General features: G+C 35.9%; 1 protein-coding gene across 1 annotated transcript; it reads left to right on the top strand.

The window, feature by feature from the left end:
• The first annotated feature begins 8,506 nt into the window (after nt 1–8,506).
• LOC110314345 (taste receptor type 2 member 113) lies at nt 8,507–9,436 on the top strand. The gene has a single exon (XM_021188761.1). It carries the CDS (start codon nt 8,507–8,509, stop codon nt 9,434–9,436), a length of 930 nt encoding a protein of 309 aa, XP_021044420.1.
• The last annotated feature ends 4,511 nt before the right edge of the window (nt 9,437–13,947 follow it).

Raw genomic sequence — 13,947 nt, 5'->3', positions numbered from 1 at the left:
CTGAATAGAACACCAGTGGCTAAGGCTCTAAGATCAACAATTGGCAAATGGGACTTCTTGAATCAGAAAAGATTCTGTAAGGCAAAGGACACAATCAATAGGATAACACACAGATTGGGGAAAAAAAGTCTTCACTAACCCTGCAACCAATAGATGGCTAATATCCCAAATATATGAAGAATAAAGAAGTTAGACTCTTAAAAAAAATCAAATTAAAAATGGATTAGAGAGCTAAACAGAGAATTCCCTGTAGAGTAATGTCAAATGACTGAGAAACACTTAAAGAAATGTTGAACATCCTTCGCCATGAGGGAAATGCAAATCAAAATGACCCCGAGATTCCACCTTACACTAATTAGAATGGCGAAGGTAAAGACTTATGGTGATGAGGATGTGGAGAAAGAGGAATACTCTTCCATTGCTGGTAGTATTGTAAGCTTGTACAACCATTCTGGAAATCAATCTGGTGGTTCCTTAGAGGACTGGAAATAACTCTACCCGAAGACCCAGCTATACCCCTCCTGGGCACATACTCAAAAGATGTTCCACCATATCACAAGGACATGTGCTGCACTATATTCATAGAAACCTTATTTATAATAGCCAGAAGCTGGAAATAATGCAGTTGTCCCACAACTGAAGAATGGATACAGAAAATGTGGTTCATTTACACAGTTGAATATTATTCAACTACTATGAACAAGAACATAAAGAATTTTGCAGTCAAATGGATGGAACTAGAAAATATCATCCTAAGTTTGGTAACCCAGACCTGTAAAGTCATTCACAGTACATACTCACTGATAAGTGAGTTTTAGCCAAAAAGTACAGATTACCCACGATTCACCCCTCAGACCCTAAGATGCTAAACAAGTAAGAAGGCACAAGTGAGAATGCTTAAATCCCACTCAGATGGGAGAACAAAATAATTATGGGAGGAAATGGGAGGCAGGAAAAGGGAGGGAAGGAGGGAGGGAGGGAGGGAATGAGGAAGGGAGGGAGAGATGGAGAGAGGAAGAAAGGGAGGGAGGAATTTGGGATTTGGGGGTTGGAGAGAGGAGCAGGAGGGAAAGGTGGGCAGGATCAGGTATGGGGGGAGAAAGGAGAGAGTCCCAGAGGTCCAGTAGAATAAATGGAAATATGCTACTGCTGGTAATAGGGGTGAGGGACACCTCTAGAAAATCCAAGAGACCTGAAATAGGGGATGCTCCCAGAACTCAATGGTGGAGACTTTAGCAGAAATACCCAACAGTTGGGGATTTGGGACCTGAAGAAACAACCTCCAGTAGCCAGAGATGATTCCAAGTGGAGGTATGGGGACACCAACCTACCTATAAAACTTTATACTGAAAATGTGTCCTGTCTAAAAGATGCAGTGACAAAAATGGAGCAAAGACTGAAGGAATGGCTTACCAATGACCAGCCCAACTTGGGATCCATCCCATGAGCGGGCACCAATCCCTAACACTATCACCGATGTTGTACTTGGAGACGGGAGCCTAGCATGACTGTCCCCTGAGAGTCTCTACCAATAGTTGACTGAGACAGATGGAGAGACTCAATTGGATGGAGGTTGGGAACCCCTATTGAAGACTTAGGGTAAGGATCGAATGAATCAAAGAAAATAGTAACCCAGTAGGAAGACCAACACTATGAACTAACCTACTAACCTGCATCCCTGGTTGCTCCCAGAGACTAAGCCACCAATGAGAACATACAAGGACTGGTTTTAGGCCCCTGGCACATATGTAGCAGAGGGCTGCCTTGCCTGGCCTCAGTGGAGGAGGATGGGCCTAATCTTATAGAGACTTGATGCCCCAGGTTAGTGGAATACATTGGGGGCACCCTTTCAGAGTAGAAGGGGAGGTGGAATGGGAGGGGAATAACCTTTGGAATTTTCATAAATAAATAGATAGATAAAATAATTAATTAATAAAAAATGTTCCAAACTCAATACCTGTAGCCCGCAGCTACAAGACTTAGGTTCCTGAAGGGGAGGCTGGAGCTGCATGGGAAGAAACAGCGGGAGAAATAACAAGATCAAGACAAAATATTGATCAAGACCAAGTGTTTACTTAAGAGTCTGAGCTTTTGGACTGGTGAGATGGCTCAGTGAGTAAGAGCACCCGACTGCTCTCCCAAAGGTACAGAGTTCAAATCCCAGCAACCACATGGTGGCTCATAACCATCCTTAACAAGATCTGATGCCCTCTTCTGGAGTTTCTGAAGACAGCTACAGTGTACTTACATATAATAAATAAATAAATCTTAAAAAAAAATTAAAATTAATTTAATTTTATTTTTTTATTTTATTTATTTAATTTTATTTAATTAATAAAATTTAATTTAATTAAAAATTAAAAAAGAGTCTGAACTTTTAAAGGGTGCCACACCAGGCTCTTGATGTTTTGTCACCAGGCCATCAGCACTTGGTTGCCAGGCTGTTGCTTATCTCAGGAAGCCAGGTTCAGCCTCTCAGCAGGTAGCGGGTAGAGGCATCTTGGAGAAGAGCGCAGGTGGCAGAACAATGCCCATCTAGGTCAGAAGACCCCACCCTAGGTGGTCTCCTTCACAGTGGCAGGACAGGTCTGAGCCAGCCTGCTCAAGACTGGGGGAGGCTACAAATACCTGAGGGAAAAAATATTTCAAATATAAAATCATGATGAAAAGAGCACAGCCAATCTTTGTATATTTCATTAACCTTTTTTACTCATTGAAATACAATCAATGAAATCCATATGATAGCTACTAGGAATTTCTTCTTGTTTTATTGGTTATTTTATTCATTTACATTTTAAATTTTGTCCCTTTTCCTTGTGTCCCCCCTGCAAAGCCCCCAATCCTATCCCATTCCCCTTTGCATCTATAAGGGTGCTCCTCAATCTACACACCCCCAAGATCTAGTTTCTTAAAGTCTTATATACGATATGGAAATGAGTGGAATGTTATGAAAGAAAATAGAGACAAACCAATTTCCCTCATGAACATAGATGCAAAACTTTAAAAAACAAAACAAACAACTTGAGAACTGAATCTAAGAACAGAACAAAAAGATCGTACATTATTATCAAGTAGGCTTTAGATCAGATAGATATAGAAAGATCGTTCTACATACTGAAATTCATTTATATAAACTACTTTATAAACAGGTCAATAAAACAATACCACATGATCTTCACATTTGATAGCAAAATCAACAACTACTACAACAAAAAAGGCCGCTGACAAAATATAACCTCTCTTCATAATAAAAGTTCTAGACAGATTATAAGTACAAGGGACATGCAGGAACATAATAAAGGTGAATTATAGCTAGTTTATAGATAACATCAATCTAAATTTGAGAAACTACATGCTTTTCCACTAAAATCAGGAACAAGAAAAGGATAGGTTTTTCACTCTTTCCATTCTCATTCAATATATTACTTGAATTCTTTGCTAGAGCCAAAAGACAACTGAAAGGGATCAATAGGATACAAACAGGATAAGATGTAATCAGGAATGTTCTTCAGTTGATACAGACTTATATATTGGTATAAAATTAACACAGTATAACCAGTAGTCTTATTATTCTTTATTAGTAAATGACAAATAAGCTGAGAAAAAATCAGAGAAAGAATATCTTTTAAATCTGCCTTAAAAAAAATAGCTTAGGATAACTCTAACCAAACTTTAAATACTGAAGAATATACTAGAAGATAGAAGTTCATGGACTTGTAGGATTAGCATAGTGAATGGCAAATCTACCAAATGAAATCTACAGATTCGACACAATCATCATCAAAATTTCCACCCAATACTTCATAGAAATTCAAGGGAAAAATTTAAGTTCCATATTGAAAACACACACACATACACACATAACACACAAACTCTCTCTCTCTCTCTCTCTCTCTCTCTCTCTCTCTCTCTCTCTCTCTCTCTCTCTCCCCCACACACACACACACACACACACACACACACACCACACACACACACAAAGACACACACACACACACACACACACACACACACACCAGGATAGTTTTCAAGAATTCCCAGATAATCAAAGAATGTGTGGAGGGATCACTATCGGATATTGCAAATTGTACTACAGAGTTATAGTAATAAAAGAATCATGGTATTGGCATGAAAATAGACATGATCAATGACATAGAATTGAAGACCAATACATAAGTCCATATGCTTATGAATTTCTAAAATTTGATAAAGGAACCAGAAACACACACCAGAAAAACAACTATTTTTAACCAACCATGCTAGCCAAAGTAGATGGCAGTATGCTAAAGAATCCAAAAAGATCCATATCTATAAATTTGGCAAAACTCAACTCTAATAGGATGAAAAGCCTCAAAAGAAGACATGATGTACCAACCCTGACAGAAAAGAAAGTCTTGATCTCATTTACACAGGAAAAAAACATTTTGTACAGACACTAAGATCAACAACTAATAAATGAGACCTCATTAAAATGAAAAGCTTCTTTGTGGGAAAGAACACCATCATTTGCAGAAAGTAACAGGCTACAGAATGGGAAAGATTTTTATTATCTACAGAAATAATAGAAGGCTAATTTCTATATATATATATGAACTTCAAAAAAATAACAATTAAAATATGGAGTTCAGATTGAAATAGAATTTTTAAGAAATGAAACACAAATGTATAAGGAAACACTTAACACTTAAAGAAATATTCAAAATACTTAGTCATTAAAGAATGCAAACCAAAATGAGAGTCCATCTTGTTTTCCCCAGTAAGAATGGCTAATATCAATAAAATGACAGCTCATTCTGGCATGGTTTCATATAAGAAAACTATTCATCTATTGCTTGTAGGAAAACAAACTTATACAGCCACTATGGTATTCATCATGATGTTTCCTTAGAAATCTGGGGATAAACTTCAAGGTCTATCCACACCATTCTTAGGTATATAACCAAAATATTCTATGATCTAATACAAAGACATTGTTCATTCATGTTCATTGCAGCTCTATTCATAATAGAAAGAAAATGGAAATAACTTGGAAGTCTCTCAACAGATGAATGGCTAATGAAAATGTGCCAAAAAATGCAGTTACTCATTTATTAAGAAAAAGGGAAACCATGAAATTTACATGTAAATAGAATGCATTAGAAAAATAATTACAAGCGAAGAAACCAAAAATCCAAAAGACAAATGTGATATGTATTCTCTTATATGTGGATATTATTGTGGAGAGACCTGGAGTTGAGGGGATTGGAATGGGAAAAATAAATGGAGATTATATGTATATGTATATATATATATCATATGTATATATATATATATATGAAAGAAGTAAGAGGAGTCACCAAATAACAGGGAGACAAAGGCCTCATCTAGAGACCTTTTATTACCAAATGAAACCTCCAGTTCCAGGAATGAGTTAAATATAACTGAGTTTTTGGTTAAAGAGTTTCCATAGAAACTCCAAAACAACTCAGTTGTTACTGACTCTAAATTCAATGCAATGTGTTTACTTCCTCAATCAGAATTTGTCCTGTTATTTTATTTTCTAGATATAAATTTTGATAATTACTCCTTTACTATTCTCAGTTTATATAGGAGATTATTTGCCTAGAAGCTTCTTTTAAAGTAAAACCTGGAGTGTTTAGAAAACAGTGACAGGAGCTGTGTGGGGTTCCACAGCATGAGCACAGCTATTATTTAAATTTAAATTATATTTCTTATTTACATACCAGTCATTGCCCCCTCCACCCATTCCCACAATTCCTCATCCTGTTCATTCTCCCCTTGCCTTCAGAGGGTGCCCTCCTGAGCCCCAACAGTACTCCCCCTTCCCTGGGACTTCAAGACTTTTTAAGATTAAGTGCATCTTCTCCCACTGAGGCCAGACCAGGTAGATCTCTGCTACATATGTTCTAGGGATCTCAGACCAGCCCTTGTGTGGTCCTGGCTGGTAGCTCAGTCTCTGGGAACTCCCAGGGTCTGGGTTAGTTGAGACTGCTGGTCTTTTTATGGGCTCACCACCTTTTCAGCTTCTTTGATCCTTCCCCTATTCAACCATTCTCCTACATCTGTCCAATGGTTGGGTGTATCTGCTTCTGTCTTAGCTTCTGGTAGGGCCTCTATGAGGGCAGTCATGCCAGGCTTCTGTTTGTAAGCACATTATACCATAGTAGTGTCTGACCTTGGTGTCCCCCCTTGAGATGGATCATTGACCTCCTTTCCTTCAGTCTCTTTTCCATTTTTGTCCCTGCATTTCTTTTAAACAGGAACACTTCTGGATCAAAAAATTTTGACTCTGGGTTAGTAACCCTGTCCCTCCACTTGAAGCCCTGTCTACCTACTGGTGGTGAACTCTTCGAGTTCTGTTTCCCTAAATGTTGGGCATTTTGGCTAAGGTCACCCCTCCAGTGAGTCCTAAGAATGTCTCACCTCTTGTGTCTCTGGTACTCTCTGGAGGATCCCCCAGGTCCCACTTAACCAAGGCTGTTTGTTTCAATTCATTCTCTTGGCCCTCTGGTCTTCTCTCCAGTGCCCACAGCCTCATATCTGATCCTGTTCCTCTTTTCCCCTCCCGCTCCCCTCTCCCACCCAGGTCACTCCTTCTCTCTGTCTTCTGTGATTATTTTCTTCCCTCTTCTAAGTGGGGTGAAAGCCTCCTCTCATGGACATTTCTGCCTGTTACAGTTCTTAAGGTCTGTAGGTTGGATCCTAATTATTCTGTACCTTTTGGCTAATATCCACTTATCCCACTTATCAGTGAGTACATACGATGCATGTTCTTTTGGATTTGAGTCCCTTCTCTCAAGATGATATTTTCTAGTTCCATTCATTTGCCTGTAAATTTAATGATGTCATTGTTTTTAATAGCTGAATATTATTGCATTGTGTAAATGAACCATATTTTCTGTATACATTCCTTGGCTGAGGGATATTTCCAGCTCTTGGCTTTCACAAATAAGGCTGCTATGAATGTGGCAGAGCACATGTCCTTGTGGTATGGTGGGGAGATGTAGACACAAGTATTGACTCTTTCCACGAATCTGTGAAGCTTCTTATGCCTGATCGTACCACACAGCACCACCCAGTTTAGTTTGCATGTCTCTGGCTTTTCTGAGCTCATTCTTGTTAACTGACCACAGCTCCATCATACAGAACTGACTTTCTCTTGGTAAGTTTGCATTTTTGTTTTGTTTTCTAGTTTGCTATGTTCTTCTAGAACCTAGGAAGATTTCTTATGTTCTATTAAACCTACATGTAATTATTTGTGGAAATTTAAAAATGGTATTGAATTCATTCATTTTGCTTAGAATTGTTGAAGGAGACCAGTGATAGTCAGCCCCCCCCCATACCAATAATTTTACCCTATATCTTTTTCAGCTACCTTTAATATTTGCATTTTTCATGCTACATAAAGAGTTGCAGAGTTTATTTCTTTTCTCTTTGTTCATGATTTTTCCCTTTTGCAAGGGAAAAATCCTTCGATCCTGCTCACTGCCGGTGTTGCCTGGTTAGCAAACTATATTGCATAAATTGGCTCTTATAATGATGACCACAAAATAGACATGGGGGGTAGGAAGTGATAAATAAAATGTGCATGTTGTTCATGCTAATAACAGAATTTGTCTTACTGGGAAAGAGAGACACATAAGCTAAAACAGATTCTTTGTAGATTTACTGATTTACCTCATTGGCTATTTTAAGAGAGGACAAAGAAACTTCTACTGATTTTTACATGCATAGAGCATACAGCACAATGACACTGAATATTTGCATTTGATTCTTTAATTTGTACCTGAGGGGACTGTCTAAACAATATTTAAAATCAAAGCAGTAAATGTGAGTGTGATGTATATTGCTGAGTAAAATAGGAAGCTGAATTTTTTCACTAGAGAAAGGAAATTTTAGCACAATTTAATGTGTCTTTATGTGTTTGAATGGGTATACATGCCTTTATATAAAGTAGTGATGTATAAGTATTATTTTCAGTATTAACTTCTTACAAAGTCTTGATTTTAGCGAGCTTATTACACAGCAGTTTATACATTAATATTTGAAAAACATATATATGTCTTTGTGCAGCACCTTTTTGAAGTGTCTAATGAACCCTGTATCTAAGAATTTCTATACACTAGTGCAACTCTTTATTGCTTTTTATATGTTTATTAGAATATAACTTTGTCAAATACTCACTTATCCAGATTTTTCAAAATGTTCCAAAGGAAAAAAATTGTATCTTGGCATACAAAAATATGATATTTCCTTCAGCATTACCTAGAGAACATTTTAGAATAATTAAAAGTAGTTAGTGTTTGGATGAATTTCATTTGTGGTCTATCAATTTAAGATTTTCATATGAGTCATTAAGAAATCTTGATAGTTGTTTGTGAGATATCACTTCTGCAATTTTTTAATGAAAGTACATTCATATTTTGAAGGAACAATATGTTTTAAAGGAATATATTGACAAATCTTCAGCAGTTACCTCAGAAATTTGGGTATTGTTTTACAGAAAATGGTGGCTGTTCTACAGAGCACACTTGCAATAATTTTCAGTATGGAATTCATAATGGGAACCTTGGGAAATGGATTAATTGTTCTGATAGTCTGCATAAACTGGGTCCAAAGAAGAAAATTCTCGTTAGTGGATCAAATCCGCACTGCTTTGGCAATAAGCAGAATCACTCTAATATGGTTGGTATTCCTAGATTGGTGGGTATCTGTTCATTACCCAGCATTACATGAAACTGGTAAGATGTTATCAACATATTTGTTCTCCTGGACTGTGATCAATCATTGTAACTTTTGGCTTAGTGCAAGCTTGAGCATCCTTTATTTTCTCAAGATAGCCAACTTTTCTAACATTATTTTTCTTTATCTAAAGTTTAGAGCTAAAAATGTGGTATTGGTGACCCTGTTAGTGTCTCTATTTTTCTTGTTCTTAAATACTGTAATTATAAAAATATATTCTGATATGTGTTTTGATAGTGTTCAAAGAAATGTGTCTCGAATTTCCAAACTGTATAACCATGAACAAATTTGCAAATTTCTTTCTTTTACTAACCCTACGTTCACATTCATACCCTTTGTTATGTCCACGGTAATGTTTTCTTTGCTCATCTTCTCCCTGTGGAGACATCTGAAGAATATGCAGCATACCGCCAAAGGATGCAGAGACATCAGCAGCACAGTGCACATCAGAGCCTTGCAAACCATCATTGTGTCTGTAGTGCTAAACACAATTTTTTTTCTATCATTTTTTGTTAAAGTTTGGAGCTTTGTGTCACCAGAGAGATACCTGATCTTTTTGTTTGTCTGGGCTCTGGGAAATGCTGTTTTTTCTGCTCACCCATTTGTCATGATTTTGGTAAACAGAAGATTGAGATTGGCTTCTCTCTCTCTGATTTTTTGGTTCTGGTACAGGTTCAAAAATATAGAAGTATAGGGTCCAAAGACCACCCAAGGAATCATTTTCCTTGTCCTAAAGAAAAATCAGGAGATAAGAAATTATCATATATAAAAAGTCATATGCTATATTTTGCCATAAGTAGTTGTGAATTAAATAGTCTGTAACAAACTTTTGTTACAATCTTAGATAGAGAATGATATCAGTACACACCATGTAAATGCAGATTTCTGTAGTCAAGTTATATGCTCTAAAGATTCAGAGCTAAGATTTACAAATAAAAGAAAACATGAAACATTTGTCTTTCTGGGTCTATGTTACCACACTCAGTATAATATTTCCAATTCCATTCATATTCTTGCAAGTTCCACGATATAATCTAAAGTAACCACAGAAGCCTGGAAAATAGAAATAGAACATGGGATAGGGACAGAGAAGAGTTCTAGAGTGGAAATAGGGCATGGGTATTATGGAGTGAAAAAAAAAAAAAAAGAAAAAAAGGAAAAACAATAAAGGATCTTTTATTGGTGAGGGAGTGAAAGCAGAGTTAAAAAATGAAAAAACTACTAAAAATTTTTTGAAAAACTCATAGAAAATCATTATTTTATAAGTCTACATATATAAAACTTAAAGGAGCATAACCTAATAATCTAACAAAAACTCTAATGCTGTTTGCCAGGGGATTCCAAAAGACTCTGACAAAAGAAAGGGTGTTCTCATTGTCTTTGCTCACCACCCTAGTACTTAAGTGATATTCTATACACTTTAGATACACAACTTGTAGGAGTCAAGTTAGAATTGTCTTGAAAACTTCCTTTCTTAGGATTAGCTCTCATAGTAACAGAAGGAGCTATCCAACCTACCAAAGAAGAAAAGTACTCAATAGTCCTATCCATATTTAAAGCTTGTGAATCATAACAACGATTAGCTCAGAAAGATACCCACAGGGGTAGAATATCAACACTTAAATCTTAAGACTAACAATAAGTTGCTTTTTAATTGGATTTAAAGTCCACTCAAGAGAAGAGAACTAAGTGCCTATGTCTGTGACTGGAGAGGTCATCTCTGAGCGGAGAGCCTACTGTTACCACTCTTTTAAACCACTCTAGTTTCTACCTGTATTCAAAATACTTAGACACATAGATAAATGTACTTTTCATTCCTTATCAAATGAACTTTCTTTTGTAGCAGTTGGAGATTACTTGTGAGATGCACAACTGATCAAAATACAAAAATAAGTGACCTTGAGTTATCCATCCCCAGTTGCATCAACAATGTAACTCCTATACCTAAGGCTCAAGGAACATCACAGAAGAGGTACCAAGAAGATTATAAGAGCCAGATGGCCAAGATACAACTTGCTAGATAGCACTTTTTGGGTGTGACAGGAAAGCTGCATAGATGAAATCTCAGCAATATGAATACATAAACAAGACAGGAATGATGAAAACCTGAGTTGATATCAATGCTGAAGAAGAAAATTTCACATGGCCCCACTCTTAGATGAAGAGCTTCAGGCAGTTGTAGGTGCTGAGATGGGAGGAATCACTTACTCCAAGGATGAATCACCAGATTGGCTATCCAATCCCGTGTTCACTGTGTGTGTGTGTGTGTGTGTGTGTGTGTGTGCGTGTGCATGTGTGTGTGTGTGTGTGTGTGTGTGTGTGTGTGTGTTAGTACATGTGTGTGTGTATGTATGTATGTGTGTTTATGGAAGTAAAGCATTTGAGAGTGTTAGGGGATAGTGGAGGAGTTTCATTGGGGAGAGGAAGGGATGGAAATAATATGAAGTACACTTATAGGAAATTATACAAAATGTTTTTAAAAATTATAAAAAGAAATGTCTATAGTCATATTATAAATTTTTATTCATGTATTAATTTCAGAAATACTAAATTGTAAAACCTAAAATATGTAAATCATAGCTATTTATGAATCAATGTGAATCATAATTATTATGTGTGTGTGTGTATCATATAAGAACATTAAAGTCCCCGAGTCCCCGAATATCAATCTATTGTTAGGTAATAATGTCAAAAGAAATCTAAAACATCCTAATAAAAGACTTCTCTAAAAATTCAGAGGAGATAATCAAAGGTAAGTGGGTAATCCAAGATAAACATATCTAGTGATTCAAAAGGATCTATAGAATATGAAATTTGAAGCACAATACTAAATGTTTCAGTTTCCTGAAGTATTTAATTATCTTTAGGAAATAAATGAAATGTTTGGGGGTAGAAAAGGTGACAGGATGAACTTGGCTTACAGTCAACAAAACTAGGTATCCACTAGAATAAATATTAGCATTCCTGTTGGTACCTAGAAAAAGTGGAAGGATATGAAATAAAAATAAAACAAACTTTTAAAGATGTTTTTTACATAAATATAATATTTTGTTGAAATTGTTATACCTAGTAAAAATTACAATACCAGTTACCTGCACCAAACTAAATTTCATCAACTTGAAGCATGTCTGACACACTACTACCAAACCTTCCAATCTGGCTTAATACAAAATATGCAAAAATTAGGCAAAACATAGTCAGCTATTGTTGGGAAGAGAGGCCCCTTGGTCTTGCAAACTTTATATGCCCCATACAGGGGAACACCATGGCCAAGAAGTGGGAAGAAGTGGGCAGGGTAGCAGGGTGGGGTGGGGGGGAGGGTATAGGGAACATTCAAGATAGCATTTGAAATGTAATTGAAGAAAATATCTAATAAAATAATTTAAGTTAGGCAACACATCAAAATTATAGAAAGAAATATGTCTTCATTTGCATGGAACAAATGAAAATTCAACTTTTATTGCAATATCAGCTATAAATGACTCTAGCCTATTATGTTGAGATATGTTATATAAAGAGGAGTTACTTTGAATTATCTTGTAAATAATAATGCTTTTCCATCAAAGCAATATTTATCTGTCCTTTCAGGATGTTGTCACAGTTTCTCAGATGAACATTTGCCATAGAGTGTAAAAAAAAAAGAAAAGAAAAGAAAAGAAAAAAAAATCAAAAAGTTTACTCCACATCCCTAGCATAAAAAAAAAATCAGAATTTATTCCACATGCAGAAATCAGGTACTAGAAGAAATTTAAACCAAATAGGGAGAGCGGGCTTGTCCATTCCTACCCATGAACATGCAGTTAGTTTTATAGCTCATCTTGACTGGAGCATAATTTTCACTCAAGTAATTACAGAATTTTCTTTTAGAAATGTTGTACATCAATTGCATTGGTAAACTTTATTTACTGAATCATTATGTATCTTCTCAGATGAAACTATCTCAGCTCTTGCCATCTTCAGAATTGGTTGGATTTATGAACTTTATGCTTTTATATTTAATTGAGTGTCAGTGTACATGTTTTTGTGTGAGTGTATGCATATGTATTCAGGTTCCCATGGTGGCCCAAGGCAGCATATCTGCCTGGAGCTGTAGTAATAGGATACTGAGAGCCACAAGGCATTGGTCCTGAGAAGCACACTTGGATCTCCTGCAAGAGCAGTAAGTATAATTAAATGCTGAAATATCCCTTTTGTCTTGCTTTGGGCTACTAATATAAAAATTGGTTTTATAATTGAAAAATAACAAGTACTGTTTCAGCATGCATAACAGAAGACTCATAATAGCATGTTTTTTATATTTTTCAAATAATACAGTTATTTTCTTATTTATATCTTAAGGATTTTACATGGTTATTACTGCAGTTTTTCATGTTACTTTATACTTTGAAATATTAATTTTATTTATAGTCACTATTTATACACTTATTTTGATAAATTCTTCATTTCCACTTTAATTTGTACCTAACAACGTTTAGATTTCATTATTGAAATCTTAAACTCTTAAATGACAAGAAATTTCTATTCTAAATCACATATGGAGACATATATCTGATGAAGATTTAGTGCATAATTAGTTCTTATTTGGGGGAATCATTCTTATTAATAAATTTAATTTTTCTAGAAAACATTCCCTTCCCTACAGAATAGAATTCAAACCTAAGGTGTTCCCTATCCTGAGTGAAAGATGCTGCAGCAGAGAAATGGAAATTTCAGGGTGAGAGTAGCCTGCTCTAGGGAGACATGCCTGTCTCTTTTCTGAACCACTTGAAGTTTTATTACTCCCACACTCTCCCTCACTCCACTTGAAGCCCTCATGTAATCATTTGTTTTTAATTTGTTTTTTCAGTACTAAACTCTTGCACCTAAGCTTAGCTGAGCCAGACTGAGTCTCCTGTGGAGACTCTATTGTTAAACTTTTCCTCAATTCTTAGGAGTGTTATGTAAATGTTGCCCATGGTATTTTATTACTTTGTTTCTTTCTTTCTTTTTTTAATCAAATACACTTCCCCCATGTTAGGATATTATGTGCATTTTTATATATTGGATGCTCTTTCTTTACTCAGGATTGCTTAGGGTAATGGAGTTGGTACATAGGACATTCACAGTAAAATGACCCCTGTCATTTGCTGCCATTTGTTAACTTGATTAAAAGAATATTTGTCCAGTCTTTGCTAGCATTTATAGCATTATTTTCTTTTGTTTTGT

The sequence above is a fragment of the Mus pahari genome, chromosome 2, assembly GCF_900095145.1.
Source record: "Mus pahari chromosome 2, PAHARI_EIJ_v1.1, whole genome shotgun sequence".
NCBI lineage: Eukaryota > Metazoa > Chordata > Mammalia > Rodentia > Muridae > Mus > Mus pahari.
Note: the sequence above shows the minus strand (reverse complement) of the source record. Positions and strands in the feature narration are given on the sequence as shown.

Coding starts and splice junctions, on each gene's coding strand:
- LOC110314345 (XM_021188761.1), top strand. CDS start 8,507: ATGGTGGCTGTTCTACAGAGCACACTTGCAATAATTTTCAGTATGGAA.